At 43.1% G+C, this 20,926-nt stretch overlaps 1 protein-coding gene across 1 annotated transcript in view; it reads left to right on the forward strand.

Annotated features, from left to right (window-relative positions):
- prkx (protein kinase X-linked) overlaps positions 1-19,524 on the forward strand; it is a 42,502-nt gene extending 22,978 nt beyond the window's left edge. The window contains exons 5-8 of the mRNA XM_079996551.1: positions 10,367-10,462; positions 14,053-14,110; positions 17,679-17,756; positions 19,009-19,524. Of these exons, the coding sequence (XP_079852677.1) occupies positions 10,367-10,462; positions 14,053-14,110; positions 17,679-17,756; positions 19,009-19,134 (358 nt within the window). The 3' untranslated portion in view covers positions 19,135-19,524. The remainder of the gene's footprint in view (positions 1-10,366; positions 10,463-14,052; positions 14,111-17,678; positions 17,757-19,008) is intronic.
- Positions 19,525-20,926: the final 1,402 nt, after the last annotated feature.

The following is a 20,926-nucleotide window of genomic DNA, read 5'->3' on the forward strand; positions in this document are numbered from 1 at the left end:
ATGATCACAAGTACGATGAGCAAACATCCCAGAAGCACACAGGGGGACCTAGTGAATGACCTGCAGAGAGCTGGGACCAAAGTAACAAAGGCTACCATCAGTAACACACTACGCCGCCAGGGACTCAAATCCTGCACTGCCAGACGTGTCCCCCTGCTTAAGCCAGTACATGTCCAGGCCCGTCTGAAGTTTGCTAGAGAGCATTTGGATGATCCAGAAGAGGATTGGGAGAATGTCATATGGTCAGATGAAACCAAAATATAACTTTTTGGTAAAAACTCAACTTGTCGTGTTTGGAGGAGAAAGAAAGCTGAGTTGCATCCAAAGAACACCATACCTACTGTGAAGCATGGGGGTGGAAACATCATGCTTTGGGGCTGGTTTTCTGCAAAGGGACCAGGACGACTGATCCGTATAAAGGAAAGAATGAATGGGGCCATGTATCGTGAGATTTTGAGTGAAAACCTCCTTCCATCAGCAAGGGCAGTGAAGATGAAACGTGGCTGGGTCTTTCAGCATGACAATGATCCCAAACACACCGCCCGGGCAACGAAGGAGTAGCTTCGTAAGAAGCATTTCAAGGTCCTGGAGTGGCCTAGCCAGTCTCCAGATCTCAACCCCATAGAAAATCTTTAGAGGTAGTTAAAAGTCCGTGTTGCCCAGCGACAGCCCCAAAACATCACTGTTCTAGAGGAGATCTGCATGGAGGAATGGGCCAAAATACCAGCAACAGTGTGTGAAAACCTTGTGAAGACTTACAGAAAATGTTTGACCTCTGTCATGGCAAACAAAGGGTATATAAAAAAGTATTGAGATTAACTTTTGTTTTTGACCAAATACTTATTTTCCACCATAATTTGCATATAAATTCTTTAAAAATCAGACAATGTGAATTTCTAGATTTTTTTTTTTCTCATTTTGTCTCTCATAGTTGAGGTATACCTATGATGAAAATTACAGGCCTCTCTCATCTTTTTAAGTGGGAGAACTTGCACTGTACATTCTTGTGAGTGATGGAGTACCACAAAACTCTGTCCGTTTGTTCGCCGTCTTTAGATTTGTGATCCTGAAAGACAGCAATTGTATTGTGTGTGTGCAAAAGTGACAGAAAATCTCAGAATTTCAGTTGTTAAATGCGCGCTCCTCAATCCTTTCACTGTCCCTTAATGTGGATGAGGCTTAAGCAGACAGGTTTACCTAGTTAGCAATTAACAGTTAGTAAGGGAGTGATTTTACATGGTGATCCAGCAAACCATGCTTAGCAAATTGCCGCTGTTAGAAATAAGAAATATAATAAAAGAACAGAGTTGGATTACTCTCAGGACTAGGAAAATGGTAAAAAGGCGTTGGGGGACTTGTGACACCGACACATGCTATCCTGGCCGTCTGGAAGGCAAATTTATTATTTGGTGGGGATTATACAGTAATTAGGGGAGGCAGGGCTGGCAATTAATTCACAGTCAATTTCCTCCTCTTTCTGGGAGTGATCTGACTATCAAATACTATCCGAGGCCCCACACCCCCGTCTCCTCTCCAGCCATTTTTAGTGCCGCTTTACCTGCAGCTGCCCCTCCCATCTACACCCACAGACCCGATAGGACTATAGTGACACGTCACTCTCATGTCACTGTTGCATAAACCTTTTTTGTTATTTTGTTATATAACCTGAAGAGTGGGGGTCTCTCTTTTTTTTTTTACCGCTCTCTCTCTATCCTCTCTACTATGCACATTTGGAATCAGATGTGTACGTGATTAAGTGAAATTCCATTCCAAATCTTTCATACCACAGTAAAGTGAAAGGAAATCCCATTTAGTTCTGCGTACATTCCTCTATTAAAGATTCAGTTGCATATAGAATTAAACTCTTTAAGAGTAAATTTTTCAAAATGGTGATGTAATGTATATATCCGACACAGTCAACCAACCTAGGGTTGGCATGCAGTAGAATTTATTTCAGGAGAAACATACTATATTTTTTGACAATTTTAAATTTTTTCCTGATTCTTATCAAAGTCCAGTACGTCTGTTGTCAAATGCATATTGAATAATGTGACTCCTTGTTAACACACCGGACAGGATTCTTCATGCAAGTCACACTTAAAGTCTGTTTTGAGTTCCGTGAATTGATTTTCCGCTCATAGATCAACTGTGAGAAAATAAGGCAGAATATTCAAATGTTTGTTTATACCATGAATATGGCTGGTTATTGTTTGAAAAATAAATTACGATACCAATACTGTACCAATGCCAGTACCCTTAAAGTAATACCGATACCAATAGAGTACTTAATTTGATACGTTTTTGTTTTCTAGTCTACCCATCAAGTAAATGGGTACATTCTGTTGCATAAAATGCCACCACTCCTCTCCATCCAAATGATTTTTACACTAATACATTTTGAAAGTGTTTTATTATTGAAATATTTATTATTATTATATAATATTTATTAAATAACTGTAAACCTATCCTTTAGTAGACTGTTGTAGCTGCTACTGCGGTAGTGAGCCAATCACAGGTCGCATTCAATCGAAAGCCGTTTGCATGATTGGCTGGCTTGTAGCTCATATGGTAGTGGGCCGATCAGACATTGCATTAAATCGACAAACACTTGCCTTGATTGACTGCAAGCAAAACCATACAAATAGTCATTTTCTATGTCTGGGTACAAAAAAGGATTGAATACAGGTATTGTTTGACCATAGAAGTTGTTGTTTCAACTTTTTGGTTGATACCTTAAAGGTATTGAGCACCAAAACCCAGCCTTAACAATATACTCTGAGGGCGAATTCACAAAGAAATGGATTGCGTCGATATCTGCTTCGTTTTAGCATGTGATTCATAAAATATATTGCGCTAATGATATTCCAGCACAAACCCAGCCATAAAGTTTTTTTCAAAATCCAGACAGGGAGATTTGGAAAAAAGTATTTGTATGTGTGGGAGTCTTCACCCACATGTACAGGTCTAGGGAGGAAGACAGTCATTCGGGCAATGGAGCGAGGACTTTATTCATACGAGTAACAGAAAAGCTCACTGGCACACAGAAAGATAAACTACAAAAGGATTGACAGAGTTTGTTTTCTTGTGGACGTGCTCCACGACCACAGTCGTTTCCACCTCACGCACCTCAGTTCCCCACTGAAAGACAGCAACAAATAAGAAGACTCTCTTAGTGCAAATTGTCTGAGTCCCGGTGCAAATTGTCTGAGTCCGGTGCCTCTGTCGTATAACCGGCGCTGAGTGTCATGGCTCAATCGATACAACCTGTCCCTAATCAGCGAAAAATTCAGGTAAGTGTGTCTGGGCGCATCAACACACCATCGATTTTAACTACCCCCTCAAAGGCCCCGCGAAGGGTATTGTCCCGTGAATACTCCAGCAGGAAATCATCCGTGGAAGAGACCACTGGGACCGGGGAAGACCCCAGTGGGGACTCCTCTGCTCAGCGTCACCATGCGCCGCGCAAGACTCACATCTCCCTACCGACTGTGAGCGCACTCCCCCGGCCTACTTCATTAACGTGTCAAACCCTGGCCAATACATACCCAAAATCAGGGAGTGCGACATGCGGGAGCTAACTGCAGCCTTCACCTTGTGCATTTTACCATGGTAACAAATTTCAAGCCACACCACAGGATACGTGTGAATTATCCCCATGCACACACCGAATCTCCACCTGTGATGCCTCCAACAGGGGTTGGAGGCATGGGGGCTGGGGAGCCAGCCAATCCCGTGTGGGTCCTGAGGGCGGACTCAGCGGTTCACCAGAAGTCCTTCCCTGGGGTGCTGGGACGGGCAGGGGGCCCAGCCAATCTGGTGGGTCATGGGGGCGTGCGCAGGGGCCTCCCGGCATTCTCCTCCTGGGCGCCGGGACGAGCTGGGGGCGAGGCGGAGCCCACATGGGTCCTGGGGCCGGGGTTGGGGCTGGTCCTTGGGCTGGCGGCAATGGGCCAGCTACATGTTGCGGCGTGCTTGCACCATTCCTTGTGAAAATGACCTCGGCAAAGTATATAGAGTTTGTGACTGACCACTTTCTTCCATGGTACAAAAAGAAGAACCGTGCCTTCCGTAGCAAAATCATCTTCATGCATGACAATGCACCATCTCATGCTCCAAAAAATACGTCTGTGTCATTGGCTGCTATGGGCATAAAAGGAGATAAACTTATGGTGTGGCTCCCATCCTCCTATGAACTCAACCCTATTGAGAACCTTTGGAGCATCCTCATGCAAAAGACCTATGAGGGTGGGACGCAGTTCACATCAAAACAGCAGCTCTGGGAGGCTATTCTGACATCCTGCAAAGAAATTCAAGCAGAAACTCTCCAAAAACTCACAAATTCAATGGATGCAAGAATTATGAAGGTGATATCAAAGAAGGGTCCTATGTTAGCATGTAACTTGATCTGTTAAGATGTTTTTGATTGAAATAGCTTTTGATTTCAGTAAATATGACCTCCTAATGCTGCAAATTCAACAAATGACCATTTTCAGTTCTTTACAACCTATAAAATGTTTTGAAACTCTTTTGTGTATAATAATTTGGAACAGTGCATTTTGAGTTTTTTATTTTTGAAAAAAATACTGTTATCATTGGGAGGTTTGTTCAATAACATTTGAATTATTCCCTAACGGTTGATGACTTGAAAATTATACTGACTGTCATTTGCATCGACTATTTAGGAAAATCAGAGAAAAATATCACTTGCATAATAATTTGGAACGCAATGTATACAGGTACTCCTCACTTAATGACCTCCCTGTTTAACGACCATTCGGACTTACGACCAGCTCTCTGACCAGTCTGTATTGTACACTGCATACAATACTGCAGCGTGCGCAGCGTCTCAATGTCAAGCATCTCATCGTGCATCACCGTTGTCAGTCTGTGTCGTTCCTGCAGCCTGTCAGTATTCACTACACTAGTGTTGGCAATCACCACGGCCCCTTACCATGAAGTAACATGGGTCCTCGCTTATCAACCAATTCGCTTAACGACTTGGTCCTAGGAACGAAACTCGGTCGTTAAGGGTGTGTGTGTGTGTGTGTGTGTGTGTGTGTGTGTGTGTGTGTGTGTGTGTGTGTGTGTGTGTGTGTGTGTGTGTGTGTGTGTGTGTGTGTGTGTGTGTGTGTGTGTGTGTGTGTGTGTGTGTGTGTGTGTACACAGACGTGGACAAATATGTTGGTTCCCTTACAGCTCATTGAAACAATGCTTCATTCCTCCTTAAATGTGATGAAATTAAAACCAATGTTCTCGTGTATACTGTACCTACATGCCCTTGGTATGTCATAGAGTAAAGCAAAGAAACTGTGAAAAGAGAAATTATTGCTAAAGAGATCAATTATATTCTGAAATGGCCTGGACAGATTTGTTGGTACCCCTTAGAAAAGATTATCAATAATTATAATAAATATAGTGATATTTCAAACTAACTGTTAGTATCACATATGTCTTCAATCTTATATTCAGTCATTCAGCCTATTTAAATGGAGAAAAGTAGTCACTGCTGTTTGGTATCATCGTGTGCACCACACTGAACATGGACCAGAGAAAGCAAAGGAGAGAGTTGTCTGAGGAGATCAGAAAGAAAATTATAGACAAGCATGTTAAAGGTAAAGGCTATAAGACCATCTCCAAGCAGCTTATTTTTCCTGTGACTACAGTTGCAAATATTATATATAAAGGTCCATGGGACTGTAGCCATCTCCCTGGACACGCCCGCAAGAGTAAAAATCGACCCCAGATTGAACAGAAGGATAGTGCGAATGGTAGAAAAAGGACGACTTCCAAAGAGGTACAAGCTGAACTCCGAGGTCAAGATTCATCAGTGTCTGATCGCACCAACCATCACTTTTTGAGTGACATTGGGCTCCATGAAAGAAGACCCATTAGGACTCCACTTTTGAAAGAAAAACATAAAAAAGCCAGACTGGAATTTGCTAAAATGCATATTGACAAGCCACAATGCTTCTGGGAGAATGTCCTTTGGACAGATGAGTCAAAACTGGAGCTTTTGGGCAAGTCACATCAGCTTTATGTTCACAGACGAAAATTAAGCTTTCGTAGAAAAGAACCCCATACCTACTGTGAAACATGGAGGAGGCTCGGTTATGTTTTGGGGCTGCTTTGCTGCATCTCGTACCTCTCGCCTTGAATCTGTGCAGAGCACAATGAAATCTCAAGACTATCAAGGCATTCTGGAGCAAAACGTACTGCCCAGTGTCAGAAAGCTCTGTCTCAGTCGCAGGTTATGGGTCCTCCAACAGGTTAATGACCCAAAACACACGGCTAAAAGCACCCAGAATGGATAAGAACAAAACATTGGACTATTCTGAAGTGGCCCTCTATGAGCCCTGATCTCACTCTTATCGAAAATCTATGGACAGGGCTGAAACATGCAGTCTGGAAAAGGCACCCTTCAAACCTGAGACAGCTGGAGCAGTTTGCTCATGAAGAGTGGGCCAAACGACCTGTTGACAGGTGCAGAAGTCTCATTGAGAGCCAAAGAAATCGCTTGATTACAGTGATTGCCTCTAAAGGTTGTGCAACAAGATATTAGATTCAGGGTCCCATCATTTTTGTCCATGCCATTTTCATTTGTTTTAGTATGTAAAATATTCTGTTAAATCAAAAATAAAAAGCAAAGTCTGTTTTCTATTAAATATGGAAGAAACAATGATTGATGCCAATTACTTTTATGAGTTTCAAGTTATTTCAGAGGAACTTGTGGGTTCTTCTTTTTTCGTCGAAGGGAACCAACAAATTTGTCCACGTCTGTATACTGTATATGTGTATATATGTACATATGTATGTATGTACAGTATGTATATATACTGTATATATACATGTTTACTGTAGTTTTAGGACTGTCTGGCCTGTCTTTAGCTGAGTAACTTGAGGCCTGTGAAGTGAACACTGAACAGGCTCTCCAACACATGGCTACAATAGCAGGTCTACTTTATCTTCAGATTTTTGTTTAGGAACAGAATTTGACCAACTTGGTCTGAGGTAAGTGAGCTCCTCTGTGCTGTGATTATCCCCAGCGGTAGGGAGGATCTCTGAGGAGACACTCATTCCCACGATACACAGGTATCTCTTTGCAAGGTGTGACGAGTGGATACTCAATGTGGTGCTCCTTCCATCAGTCTAGTGGATGGCTGCAAGTGTCATGGGAGCTGCCTCCTTGTATTTTGTCATCTCCTCCTCTTCCTGTTCCCGTGTGGTTTTCTTGCAGTTGGCTGTCCTCTTGCACAAGACGTTGATTGCCCTCCTCCTCTGGCACCACATCCGCATCAGTATCTCCTAACTCCACCCCACTCTCTCCTGCGGAAAAACAGCGACAGATGAAATTAGCTTTTGGTCCTCTAGGAATTAGTGAATCGAGTAAATAAGCCCGAATACAATAAGTGAGAATTCAATAGGCCAACATTATGTATTAAATGTTTTCATGTAATATAAATGTTTTACTATCATTTGCCAGTATTTATGCTTTTTAAACTTTTACTTGCCAATTTTAGTATTTATGCTTTTCCAACTTTAACTATAATTCTTTGTATTGTACCTTGTTTCTATGTGAAAATGTGGAATTTTTTTATATCTTGTATTGATAAAGCAGTCCAATATTTAATGGCATAGCTTGCCCGAAATGGCCACTGCCTTCCGCTCCTTGCAGCTTCTGCTCTACCATAGATGTCCTGGCATTCGTCTTCAGACAGGAAGGGCAAAGCCTTAAATCTTGGCTCCTGTTGGAGAAATTCTCCTGTGTGGTCAGTGAGGTTAATCTGCCCGCTACATGAATACAAAACCTAGAGTACTAAAGATATTTATTCTGCATATTATAGAGAAAGATACAGTGCTGCTCCAAAGCAGTATTCAGATCAGTCTACCCCTATTGCTGACAAAGAGGGCTATATACCAAAGAGAAGTTGTGTGCCATTGGTCAGGTGTCATTTACACCTGAAACACTGTTTCCCCTCAACCATCTCCTCTGATGTTACCCTCAAACAGTTTAACAGTTAAGCACAATGCTACTATGCCATAAAACAAATACACAACGCTCTTTTAAAACCCCCTTGGGGTTATCCTCATCTTCACACAAGGTTGGTAGAGGATGGAATGTGATCTGGTTCTTCAATACTACAATTTTCATTGTTAAGAAAGAACAGCCTCTTTACAGAACTCTGGGAGGCTCCGTAGAAACCCAGAGGCAATGTTTTAAAACCACGTAACATACAAAAGGCTATTGTCCTATATTAAACAGGTAAAACATTCAAATAGATGATCAAGTGCATTTTTCTCTCACTCTCCATAGCTGAGGACACATAAAGAGTCCTTCTGGTCCGTGTACCTCTTCTTAAGAATCAGGCATATGAGAGAGTTTTATTTCCTTTGTCATGCTAGAATGACTTGGGCTCTCTTGTAGATCATGGATAAGCTGTGGATGCATTGTTGCCACAACTAATAGTGTTGGGGTGCTCTCCTCTGTAGCTATCTGTGTAGCTACCTTCATCGGCCTCATAGCGTTGACAGTTTCTTCTTCAGATGTTATGTCTGACTCGCTGAGGGCGCAGACCTCCTTCTCAGTCTTCCTCACCTCACCTGAAAGGAAGGCTGTACAGATGGCTGGCTGCTGCTCCAGAAATCACTGCAGCAGGTCATAAGCACTGTTCCATCTGGTAACAACATCAGACATCAGTTTGTGTTTGGGCAGCTGTAGTAGCTTTTGTCGCAGTACTTGGCTGGCTGTAGCGCTGCGTCTGAAAAAACTGGTTATGCGTCTCACTCTTTCCATCAAGCGTGTGAGTGTTGGGAACTTCTCCGTGTGCCAAATTGAGGGTATGAGCGAGTAATTTCAAATGCAACATCTCGGCTAGCTGCGCTGCGATGGTCATGTTCAATACGTTGTCCCCTACAATGGCTGGGTCCTTCCCGTTTATGTCCCATTCCTCCAGTGCCGTTTTCAGTAACTCTACAAAGTAACTGCCAGTATGGATCTCGGTATTGCTCTTGTCTGGAAAACATGTGAAATAAGTTAACTCCTCAGGACTATGGTGGGACGTAATCGTAACATACGATTTGGTGGCTCTTGACCTGACCTGCAACGAATCAATCAGCAGGTCAAAGAGTCACGACTTGTTCAATATCGATTAAATTGTTGTGATGGTTTACAATACTTATTCTATATATATATATATATATATCGACATTTTATACATAATGAGAATTATGGGACAAATTCAGTCCCAATACAGAAATTAACTATATCAATTAATTTGTGGCAATGGCAGAAGCCTCCCTTCCAAACTGTCAGTACGGTTCTCCACTCCCTCAGCCTAGCGTCGCTCTGTCAGCTCTCACAGCGGATCTTCAGACTCCAGCCTCATCTCCTCTCAATGACTCATCCGCTGGCTCAGTGCGTCACTCCCCTCTTTTCACCTCTCTTTTCGTCCCCCTCTGGTCCTCTGTACATAACACTCTAATGTGCTGCGTGTCCCACTTTTTTCTGGCTTGTTGTTGAATGAGGCTGACTGGCGACCACTTGTGGGTTGTTTTGAGTTCGGTTTCTGACTCTCACCCTGCACACACACACACACACACACACAAAAACCAATTCACTGCCGACATCTTTGTTCCCGGGGGTCTCAGTTTGAATAAGTCCGCGGCGGCCTCTTTGTCTGTAAACCACCCCATCGTGCCCTTATCTCCTCTCCTAAAAGACAGAACAAACCAACCCAGACCCAGATTCCCCAGCTTTGACCACATCTGCCTATAGCCACACTGGACACGTGGACTGAGAGGTGGGTGTGGGGGGTTTGCCCCCCCATCTCAATATGAGGAGTCCAATGGGATTTTAACCAGCAAGCACTCTGTGACAAACTGGTTGCGATTATACGCCTGTCTGCTTCATGGGTAATGCATTAAGGAGCCAAAGCCATTATGTAATTTGAGGGTAATGACTTGTCCAGGATATTAGAGAGAGAGAGAGAATATAGGGGACCTCTGCAGAACAGCTAAGCATGCACACATGCGCCGACAGTGTACGAAGGGAAAAAAAAAGTAATTTAAGGTTGTTGTGTACACATACAAATTTGTTCTCACGCTCAGCCGGAGGGGACAGTGAATGGGTGCACTCAAGTCAAATACACACACACACACACACACTCACAAAACACACCTTCCAGACCTTCACAAACAGAAGTGAATATTCCATCTGACCTAAACAGTTGACCTCTCCATGTGAGGGGAGAGGGCACTCAGGTGTGTTGTTGAGACACGCCCCCTTTTATCTTGGATGTCTCAACAAACTGTACACATAGCCCCACAAGAAAATGAGACATTTTATTTCTTCCCTCTCCCTCTCCGCCAGGTACCCCCCATTTTTCGATGACAATCCTTTCGGCATCTACCAGAAGATCCTGGCTGGGAAGCTCGAGTTCCCGCGACACCTTGACTTCTATGTCAAGTAAGCTGTGTGTTTGTGTGTGTCTGTGTGTGTGTGTGTGTGTCTGTGTGTGTGTGTCTGTGTGTGTGTGTGTGTGTGTGTGTGTGTGTGTGTGTGTGTGTGTGTGTGTGTGTGTGTGTGTGTGTGTGTGTGTGTGTGGTTCCCATTAATTAACAAGAAAAGGGCAAAGCGTTGCCAGCGCTTCGACATTCTAAGCGTGTGTGTGTGTGTGAGCTCACCGACAGACACACGGCGTGGATTGGACTTTTAAGTGTGGCGTGGGGATCAATTAGCTCCCCGGCGCTAAAGCGGCGCCACAGGTGGACACGCGAGCAATAGCAACACCCAGCCGTTCCCCTGACGACTAGCACTGACTGTTTTTAAAACTGTGTGTGTGTGTGTGTGTGTGTGTGTGTGTGTGTGTGTGTGTGTGTGTGTGTGTGTGTGTGTGTGTGTGTGTGTGTGTGTGTGTGTGTGTGTGTGTGTGTGTGTGTGCCCTGTTCAGTGTGCATACTCACTCGTTCAATCAGCCCTGACATAGTGGCCCCAGAGAGCCCAGACACACTCTCTCTCTGTCCCACACTCACACATGTCCGTGCACTTCCTCCACTGAAAGTTGGCAGCTTGGAGCTTCCCCACTGTTAAGCCATCTATCTTCTGGCCAGCCGACAGAAGGCCTGTTTAATATTTCCACCATTTATTTCACCCGTATGTGCTCCCACATCACACGGCCCCATCCATCACCACTGAAAGCCCCCGTGCCACAGGCGTGTGCGTGCGTGCGCGTGCGTGCGTGCGCGTGCGTGTGTGTGAGTCAACAGCGGCAGAAACTTTCGAAAAAATAAGGCGGGGATTGGAGAAAGGGTCCCGACCCAGACGTTGGACTCAGGAGATAAGAGGGGGCTCTGTTTGTTTGGGTGCTATCAGCGTTCGATAGCGACAGACACTACCTGCCTTCAGAAGAGACTGCGTTGTGGAGTCCGTTGGATATCCACGAATGTGTCGTTTTTACTGGTAGCAACGCAGAGGTGATCAACCTGTACCCCATAGAGCCTGCCAAATGAAATAAAGATTAAAAATTTTAATATATAAAATATTATAATTTAATATGTCAAGTCTAATATATGTGTGTGGTAGTGGGCAGTGCTTTTGGTGCCATCTGCAGGTGGGGAGACCCAGCACTGGCAACCGGCAGGGGGCGCAGCAGCAGGTAATTGAGATAATTTGCAGAATCTTTAAAAGCTGCGGTACATTGGGCACCACTGTAAAATGCCTCATGTCGTGAGGAGTAGAGAGATGGACGAGGAGGCAGGTGCGAATGAAACCTGACCGTGCTAGGCGTTTATTTAACAGAAGAAAAGACTTGTCTTTTCAGACGACGTCACACAGCTCTTCAATGGGGGCCCAGTCTTGCTGTGAGAGAGAGAGCGAGAGAAAGGTGAAACCACCGCAGCATTTAAAGACTCTGCTAATTACCTCAATCCCCTGTGGCTGCGTACCCTGCCGGTGACCAATGCTGGCTCTCCCCTCCTGCAGATGGTGGCAAAACCACTCCCCACTTCCACAATGTGATATTGTGTGTGTGTGTGTGTGTGGGGTAGGGTTGCCGATGTTACCGGTGTTACACAGCATTTGGGCATACACCGATTACATTACTCGCCTGCACCCTTGTTTTTTTTTTTGTTTTTTTTTATAAAAATAAAACCCATTTAGTTTGTTTTTGTGTATTAGCACTGACATTCATAAAGTAAAAAAAAAAACTAATTTGTAAAAGTACTAAGCAATGCTTATCAATACTTATTCTGACGCTACAAAAGTGAAAGTAACTGCTACATGCACACACAATAATAGTCTGCTGAGTCACATTTCACTTATCACAGGAGTAGAGGAGAGAAAGAAGGCTATAGAAGGCCTTAGATCAAGTCTAGATCGGGACCCGTCTCCCTCCATGTTTTATTAGTGCTCGTGCATTATCAGGGTACACTGAGGACTTATCTGCCGCAAAAAATGTTCAGTAGTTCTTTATGCCGTATTATAGACTGAATATGACAACGCCTAGTTTAAGCACTAATTTTGGTATGAAAACAGTATTAATGTCCCTGTAAAGAATTCAGTGATTTTGTCTGTAAACACATTATAGATGTTAGACTTAATTGCCGAAAACATGTGAAATGACTGTGAACGATGTAGTACTGAATTGTGGAGTTAAAACGTAAACTGTTTCTCACCATTTTTGTGGTCCGGATTTTTGGGATAGAACACTGTTTTGGGAATAAACACCTGGAGTAAAAAGCGTCCTCAAGGAGACCGGGAACTCGTGCCACAGATGTCCGGATCAAAAAAAGTACCATCCCGTTGGTTGACCGCTGGTTTGGTAACATTAGCATTAGCCGCATTGTAGCAGGCAGCGGAGCCCCGACCCGGCGGGGGACCAGCAGGGGGCACACCCCACTGTTTTAGAGCAGAGGGAACTGCCTTTTTTTTCAGGTTTTTGAAACCTAATTTTAGATACTTGGCAATTTTTTTTATTATTATTTTTATTATTTTGTTATTTAACATATTTTTCTGTGTGACAAACTCAGAGCTTTTACTTAAAGTCCCTGTAACGCTAAAATAAATGTGTTCTGAGTACTTGGGGTGTGTGTGTGTGTGTGTGTGTGTGTGTGTGTGTGTGTGTGTGTGTGTGTGTGTGTGTGTGTGTGTGTGTGTGTGTGTGTGTGTGTGTGTGTGTGTGTGTGTGTGTGTGTGCGCTTTCTTTTCTCAAATTAAGCGTTTCTGACTTTTTTTTTTTTTTTATCATATCGGTAACATAGATCAATTAAATAACTTGAACTGAATATCTTCAACCTGTCGCCCACTGCGATGGACCGGCCTCCTCACAAGGAAAAAGCAGGTCCTGTAAATGGCCGGAGAGGAATGGTATTTATTTTTACTTTGAAAAGGGACGGACTCGAAACAACCAAAGAACACAATTTCCCTTTTTTTATTTCTTTTATTTTTATTTTTTATTTTTATAGTTTTGAGTGTAATCTGGAGAGACGTTCAAGATTAAAATAAATAAATAAATAAATGCCACTTTTGAGCCGATGTATTTATGAGCCTGTCACTTTTTTGTCCAATGTGAGATACGGCGCCTTTATCCACGGCGTGCGCTCTCCTCCGTCAGCAGGGTATCGACCCTCTCATCAGAGGGCTTACGCTCTGTCGTTTTTTTTTTTAACGCCTTTGTGAATCATCTTTATTCCCTCTACCTCCTTAACCCGCCGTAAGTACAGACGCTTCTTTATAGTCATGGAGTGTTCCCGTCCGCAAAGATAGAAGAGCCTTGCCTTGACTTTTTTTTTTTTTCTTTCTTTTTTCAATTAAAAGATTGTCAAAGGCACACAACTCACTTAGCCGGCCCTGCGTCACCTTATTTTTTTATGGGCTGCCGGACGAGCGGTGGGCGCCTTGCGAGACCATTCGTCATCCTGACAGTTTCTGGAAGGAACTTTTTTGGAGCTCCCCCCCCCCGCCCCACACACACACACACACACACACACCCTTCCCAGATATACAGTTTGGATACGCTGAAAGTTTCTCTCACCCCCCACCCACCCTCCCTTCTCCAGAGACCTCATCAAGAAGTTTCTTGTCATTGACCGAGCCAGGCGACTGGGCAACATGAAGGTGAGTTGACAGGACTCAGTGTTCCTACCCCTCCCCCCATTCCCCACCCCCGTTCTATGCACTCTCCCCCACTCGCCTCAACCTCTGTGGCAGCTCGCCATCTTTCCTAACGTAAAAAGTCCAGAGACAGACAAGAGGAGCAGCCGCAGTTGTTTTTGAATTAGCGGCGCACAGCTGGAAAGGTAACAACACCGCACTGAGATTTTTAACCCCCTACATGAAGCCGGAATGTCTGACCTTTATAGGGCACATTCACTTGTGTTTGTTCCCATTGCATGTCGATCGCTGGGGAAACTTGTTGCCATCAAAGGCACGACATGTTTTGAGAAACTTAAGATATGACTTTTGAGGGATGTCACTTAAAATCAAATTGTTGACATATTTGACCAGGCATACCTTTTTGGCATAAATGAATGTAATAAATGAGTGAATGAAAAACACTGGCATTTTATAAGCCATGGAAGAAGGCAACATTGTAGAGTTGTAACCACCAATTTAACCCAGATAAAGCTACTATGATATTCAATATTGACTCAATATACAACTAAATATTGTTGTACGCCATGCAAATCATGCTTCTGCTGATATTTGTTTGTTTGTGTATTTATTTATTTGCATCTGTGGAGCCTCCCTTAAATCTCATCTCAACAGTCATAACTAACACCCGATATGCATGTGCAACCTAGCACCAATATGGCTCCCTTTGGAGCAATCACCCATTACGATCCCCTTCCCCCGCGATTATGACAAGGGGGTGAGGAAGAATTATAGTAGGTTCACATAAATCTCCTATTCAGGAATCCAAAAGTAACAACCCCCCCCCCAGGGACGGACACACACACCTAAAACGCAACAGGAGCGTTGAATCTGAAATGTGGACGCAAAGCACTTTCCTGACTAATTTGACTCTTCACAGTCCCGGGAATTAATTTCCAGCAGCCGTCTCAAAGAATTAGAGAGTGGAAAATTACAAGTGTGTCCATTCATGATGTCTGCCAGCCTGCTATTTCTTCATTCACCAAAGGCATTCAAACTGAAGGACAGGGGTGTTTCAATGAACACTCTACAAAAGGTGGAGTGGGAGTGCTACCACCCCTACCAGTTATGTAAATACTATTCTAAACCCACTTAATGACTGAACATAATGCCAAGCAGGCTGGTATTGATTTGTGGCTGCCAGTCTTTCCTCCACAGAAGGGCTTTGTCGTCAGTTGCCACTATGACAGTGCTGTGTATTTCCTGTTGAAACAGTCTTTCCCCCCTTCCCTGTTTTTTAAACGTTCAAGGGGTAATAGAAAATTAGACCAGAGGCAAGGAGCAAAACCCTTAATTTGGATCGAGCTAGTTAGCGAATACTAGATACAATGTCAACTGACCATCAAATCATTACGACAACAATTACTTATTAATATAAATAACTACAATTAATACTGGCGATCAATGTTACGTCAGTATCAACTCTATACATGGCTTTGGATCAACTAGACACTAAATCTTTGGTATTTGGATGGATTTTGCTCCAGTGATCACCCTTCCATACGCTTAACCTGACATTTCACACTCGTGGTCCAACTGCTGACAGCAGGTTTTCTGACAGTGGTACTATTACAAGGCAGAGAAGTCATCTTAAAGTAGTGCAACTTGGCTCGGAGACACTGAGCCGTCGCTTAAATGGCTCGAACAGGATGACAGGGAATTGAAGATAAACGAACACAAGTTGTCCAAACGACACCAGCATGCCTTGTCGTCTATAACTATCGCTCAGTTAATTTAAATGGATGAATGCAGCACTGAAATCCTTGTTATTCCGAGTTGGTTATTATAATTCCCTTTAGATTTCCAGGCGTTTTGCCTCTCCTTTTTTGAAACTTCGCTTTAGGGACTGAATCTGAGAACTGGCAGTGTCTGCTGCCATAGTAACCCTCTCCTTGATATTTCTCACACCAGCGAGAGTAAACCGCATCACTTCCCGGCTGACTGAGATCTGGTATAACATGAGGCGTTCACTGTCTCATCTTATATTGACTGTTTAATTCCGCCTTCAATCAGAATTGTACACGCTCAAATCCAAAGTTGTGCCAAAGAAGATCTGGTACAGACTCCTGAACGTCAGAGATGCTTGATCTGTCCGCACTCAAGCCGATGTATTTCAAGCTTTTTCATTTCATGCATTAATCAGTATCAGCTTGCGTGGCATTTTTTTTTAGTGTGGACACGTTGTTACTTTGCTGCTACTCTATGTTAAAAGATTTAAATATATCTTTGAGTGTAGATTATCAAGTGTTTCATTTGATAGTAAGGACATTTATATTACCGATGGCAATTAAAAATCATTTAATCTAAGGAGGCAAGTTGTATCTTAACGACTCTATGATAATGGTGTTTAATGATCACTAACAACAATAGAATGGATCGGATCAAAACCTGCATTGTTCTGGCTAAAGCTTCCAAGCAGCGGCCTTCTTTAAGGACAGGATTATAATAGAGGAGACTGAAGACTGGAGATGGCAACAGAGTTAAAACCAGGGCCATTGGTTGTCTTGAACATCGTAATGCCATTCTTTTGTAGAGCACGGGATAAGTTCAAGTTCAAGAGATTATTTGTCACATACATACACATACGGTCGTACATATATGCAGTGAAATGTCATGACACCCGGTGATTACGCACGAGCTCTATAAGCTTGAAAAATACTCAAATGTGCGTAATCGACATGTGGTGCTCGCGCAGGCGGCCTCAAGGGGCGGCGCCGCAGTCGCGATTCTGGGTTCTATAATTATATAATAGGATTAATTAATAACTTACCTCCAGTACTTACCTCACAGAGTAGAAACAACACAACACAGGGAAATAAAAATGTAATTATTATTATTATATATACTGTTATATTTTATAATTATATATATACACTGTTACATATTGGTTAAAAGAGCAGATAGCCTTGTTGAAATAGAAGGAAAAGCTGGGTTTTGGATGCAAGAAAAGAGGTTTTGTGTTTCGGCTGCTGAGTGAAAGAAACCAGCTCTGATTTATGACTCTGTGCATAACTGCATTGGGCTGGGCTAATGCAAAGTAGCGTTGATTTAAAAAAATAAAATAAAATAAAAAAATAAAATTCTGTGGCAACAGTGTCTGCTGATTAGCACTTCTAAATATGAAATGTAAATGTATAAATGTACAACCAAACTTCAGATGTAGATGACTCCACCTTCAAAGACATAGGGGGTGGCCTGTCAGAGCGTTGCCAAGATGCCAAGAGTCCCTTTACTCAAAATCACCTTTAGCCAGCAATTTATGGTTGCTCACTATCATTTTCTAGCAATATTATCAAAACACTTTTAAAAAATAGAAACGGTTCAATTGACAAGGGATGTCTTCCGCGATCCACAGCCACACCCACTCAGCAGCACCGCGCCCACTTTCTAAGCATTTTTCATAAAAGACTAACTGAAAGTTCCATCTTTAGCGCGAGGCTCTTTAAAGTGACGTTGCCTTCGTCTTCAAGCCGCGTCTGATTCCTGACTGATTCCTTCCCACTCATGATTGTTTCCGTGCCTCTCGATTCAGAACGGTGCCGAGGACATAAAGAAGCACAGGTGGTTCAAGACGATTGACTGGGAGGCCGTACCTCTGAGGAAACTCAAGGTAAGCGGCGTCTGGCCGTTCAAGCGTCAGCATTCTGCCGTCGTCCGCCTGGCTCAACCCTCGCAGACTGCTGCCCTCCGCGGGGCAGAGGCCACTCGGCATCACTAAAGTGAAATATTGCAAGCTGGTTATTATTCTGTCTTGTCTGATTTTACAGTGGCTTATCTTAAGGTTTAACCTCAATCACCCACCCCATCTCCCTATTCATGCCTTATGCACAATTAAATAGAATTGTAATAACTTTGTGTAATTTATGCCACTTGGTGGAGGGGAAACTTTTTGTTTTGTTTTTGTTATAGATATCCAAAGCAGCCAGCTATGGTTTGAGTAGTACTCATGCTTTAAAAAAAAAACTAAAAAAAACCCATGTGTTCAAGAAGTGATCCCACAGCTAACCCTGACACAGCGCCGGCGCCGGCATCCAGCCATCAAACCACACGGAGAATTCAAGGCCTTAACGGCTGTATTTGCGCTGTGCTCCGGTGATTCAGAGCCAGCGGAGCATGGCCCTTTCAATGAGGGATCAGGGCTCCCGTCCTGGCAGCGTGTTTCATGTGTACAGAGGACGTCGCAAATAATGCTGTATCATCAGCACATAGCGGCAAACATGCTATATTGCGAAAATGACTTTTAAACCTTTTTCGCGATCTCTAAAAAGCCAGATGTGTCTTCGAATTGATGTATCAGTCAAAGGTGCAGGGGAAAAAAATGTGGCTCTGAACAAAACAACGAAATGTCTAAACCAAAATGTTTCTTTATGTGGAGTTATTGTCGTCAGCATTCCTTAAATGTGTCTTGTAACTTATATTCAAATGATACAAGGTTGTCTTTTTCTTGCGAAAGCCAAATTTCAGGAAATACTGCTATTTTAATTGTATTTTATTTCATTTGCCAAATGTGTCCACGATTTGGTGCAAAGACTAATCATGTTCTCATTGGCAGTTATTCTCCCCGTTAAAAGATTAGTGTGATGAGCGCGATTAAGCACCGTGACCTAATCATGCAGGACCGACGGCACGGCAATCAGATACGTGAGCTTCCAAATGACGATTGGAATTGTAATGTTTTTGAAGTGGCAGACTTCAAGGTCAGAACAACCAAGCTCACTGCTGAAAAGAGCAACCGTGTTATATCCGCTCAATACCGGCCGAACCTTCCGAAACGTCCCTGGTTTCATCTTTTTGCCTCCCGGAGCCGGACGTTATATTTGCCCCAAAATTGGAGCCTTGAAAGTGTTCCTCTCTGTCCGCAGCCTCCCATAGTCCCCAAGGTTTCCCACGACGGCGACACCTCCAACTTTGACGTGTACCCAGAGGACGACTGGAAGAAGGAAGCCCCCGTGCCTCAGAAGGACTTGGAGCTGTTCAAGAACTTTTGAAAGACATGACAACCCCCCCCCCACCCCTCCACACACACCCCCTACACCACCACCTCCCTGAGGTTAATTACCGGAGCATTAGCGTCTGAACCCATCTTAAGGTGATTTTCATGAGACTGTTACAAGTACCCAACATGAAGAAAATTAGGATTTGGGGGGTGCGGCGCGAAACCTAAAAATCCTTTAGAAGAGAGAGGCTCCCTTGGAGAATGATGAATTGATGCTTTGATATCACATATCTTACCAGAAAGAGGTCAAAAAGTCTTTGTGTTGATTTTTTCGATTATTTCTCTTTCCAAATGCAAACCATTTTTTTTTTTTGTTGTTGTTTTTCTGTTTTTGATTTGTTTAGGGTGTATGTTTTTAATTCTGAGCCTTGCAAAATGATGCAAAAAAAAAAAAAAAAAAGGTTTGTTTCAAACCAAAAGACTGTTAGTTTCAATGTTTAAAAAAAAAAAATGGGGGGGTACTATATTTATCAGGTCTTTTTTTATATATATTAGCGCATTTTATATTTTTGTCTTGACTGAGACATTTTTTGGTACATTTTTGAGAATTTATATTATTGCTTACAATCCAAAAGGAAACTGTATTTGTTCTTTTTTTTTGTTCTTTTTTTTTATACTATTTAAATGTGGCTACATCACAATCTTCCTTTTTATACGGTCTTCTTGGTCAACAGTCGCAGAATGGGAGTTTTTTTGCACTCACCACAACTGAACTATGTACTCATCACTTTGCTGTTTTATTTGATACATCAAGACCAGTAGCACTTGTGAAAAGGTGCCTTAGGTTATAGTTTGAGGGGCGCGGTGTCGTCCACTTGCAGACAAATATCTTGAAAGCTTTGAAATATGCTGTCGCGGAGACGGGGGCGGCGAGCTTGGCATCCTCAACATACTCACATCTCTTATCTTAAAGTGTTAATCTGTAACATTATTTCAGTCCGAAAACAAAAAATCCAATATTTGATTCTTCTGTGCCTGGGATTTTTTTAAAAAGCCCAATTCGATACATTTGCATTATTCACGTGCTCCTCTTTATGCCATCTCCATTGTTGGCGGCGTGGTCCGCCTTACCCGCCGAGAATTGTGAGAAAGACGCGGTGAATTCGATTAACGCGCGGATGGAAAAAAAACACCTCAAGTGACCAAGAAAACCTGAAAACAAATCAGTGATCAGAAGGAAGAAAACTCGGGAGTACAGGAAGTGACCGCCTGCAATTTCGAATGGAATTCTGGGATTGGGAGTTGTAGTAATTCACAGTCAATCTTATGGATGACCACTTACACGTGAAGTTATTTGGATTGTTTTTTTTCTGCCTCACCTCTGTCATTTGCCGTTCCACATCTGTGTACAGGTTTTCTCTGTATCATTTGGCAGCCAAAGCACTTTGTTATTTACGCAGGCTGCCCGAACAGTCATCCTGAAAATGACTTGTTTTCGCCGAAGGGCGATCGATCATAGTCATTTGAAAAGATGTGCACATTTGGGGGAGGGAAAAAAAAAAAAAAGACAAGTAAACAAGTCCTGGTAATTATGGATTTGCAGGGTAAGTTGTGGTTTTCACACAGCAGGATTAGCGTGTTCATTAGACTTTTTACCTACAGCCCTGTTTTACTGCTCGTGGTGCAAGGTAAGGCGTTGTGGCATTATTGAGGCCTCCCCACACGCAGGGGTGTGCAGCTCACTTCCAAGGTCTCCAGCGCAGTGTGAAATTCGCACCCCTAACCTCCATCCATCTCCCCCTTCTGCCGTAGAGCCGATTATTAAATATGAACAAGCGCTGGAC

The sequence above is a fragment of the Zeus faber genome (assembly GCF_960531495.2).
Source record: "Zeus faber genome assembly, chromosome: 2".
Taxonomy (NCBI): domain Eukaryota; kingdom Metazoa; phylum Chordata; class Actinopteri; order Zeiformes; family Zeidae; genus Zeus; species Zeus faber.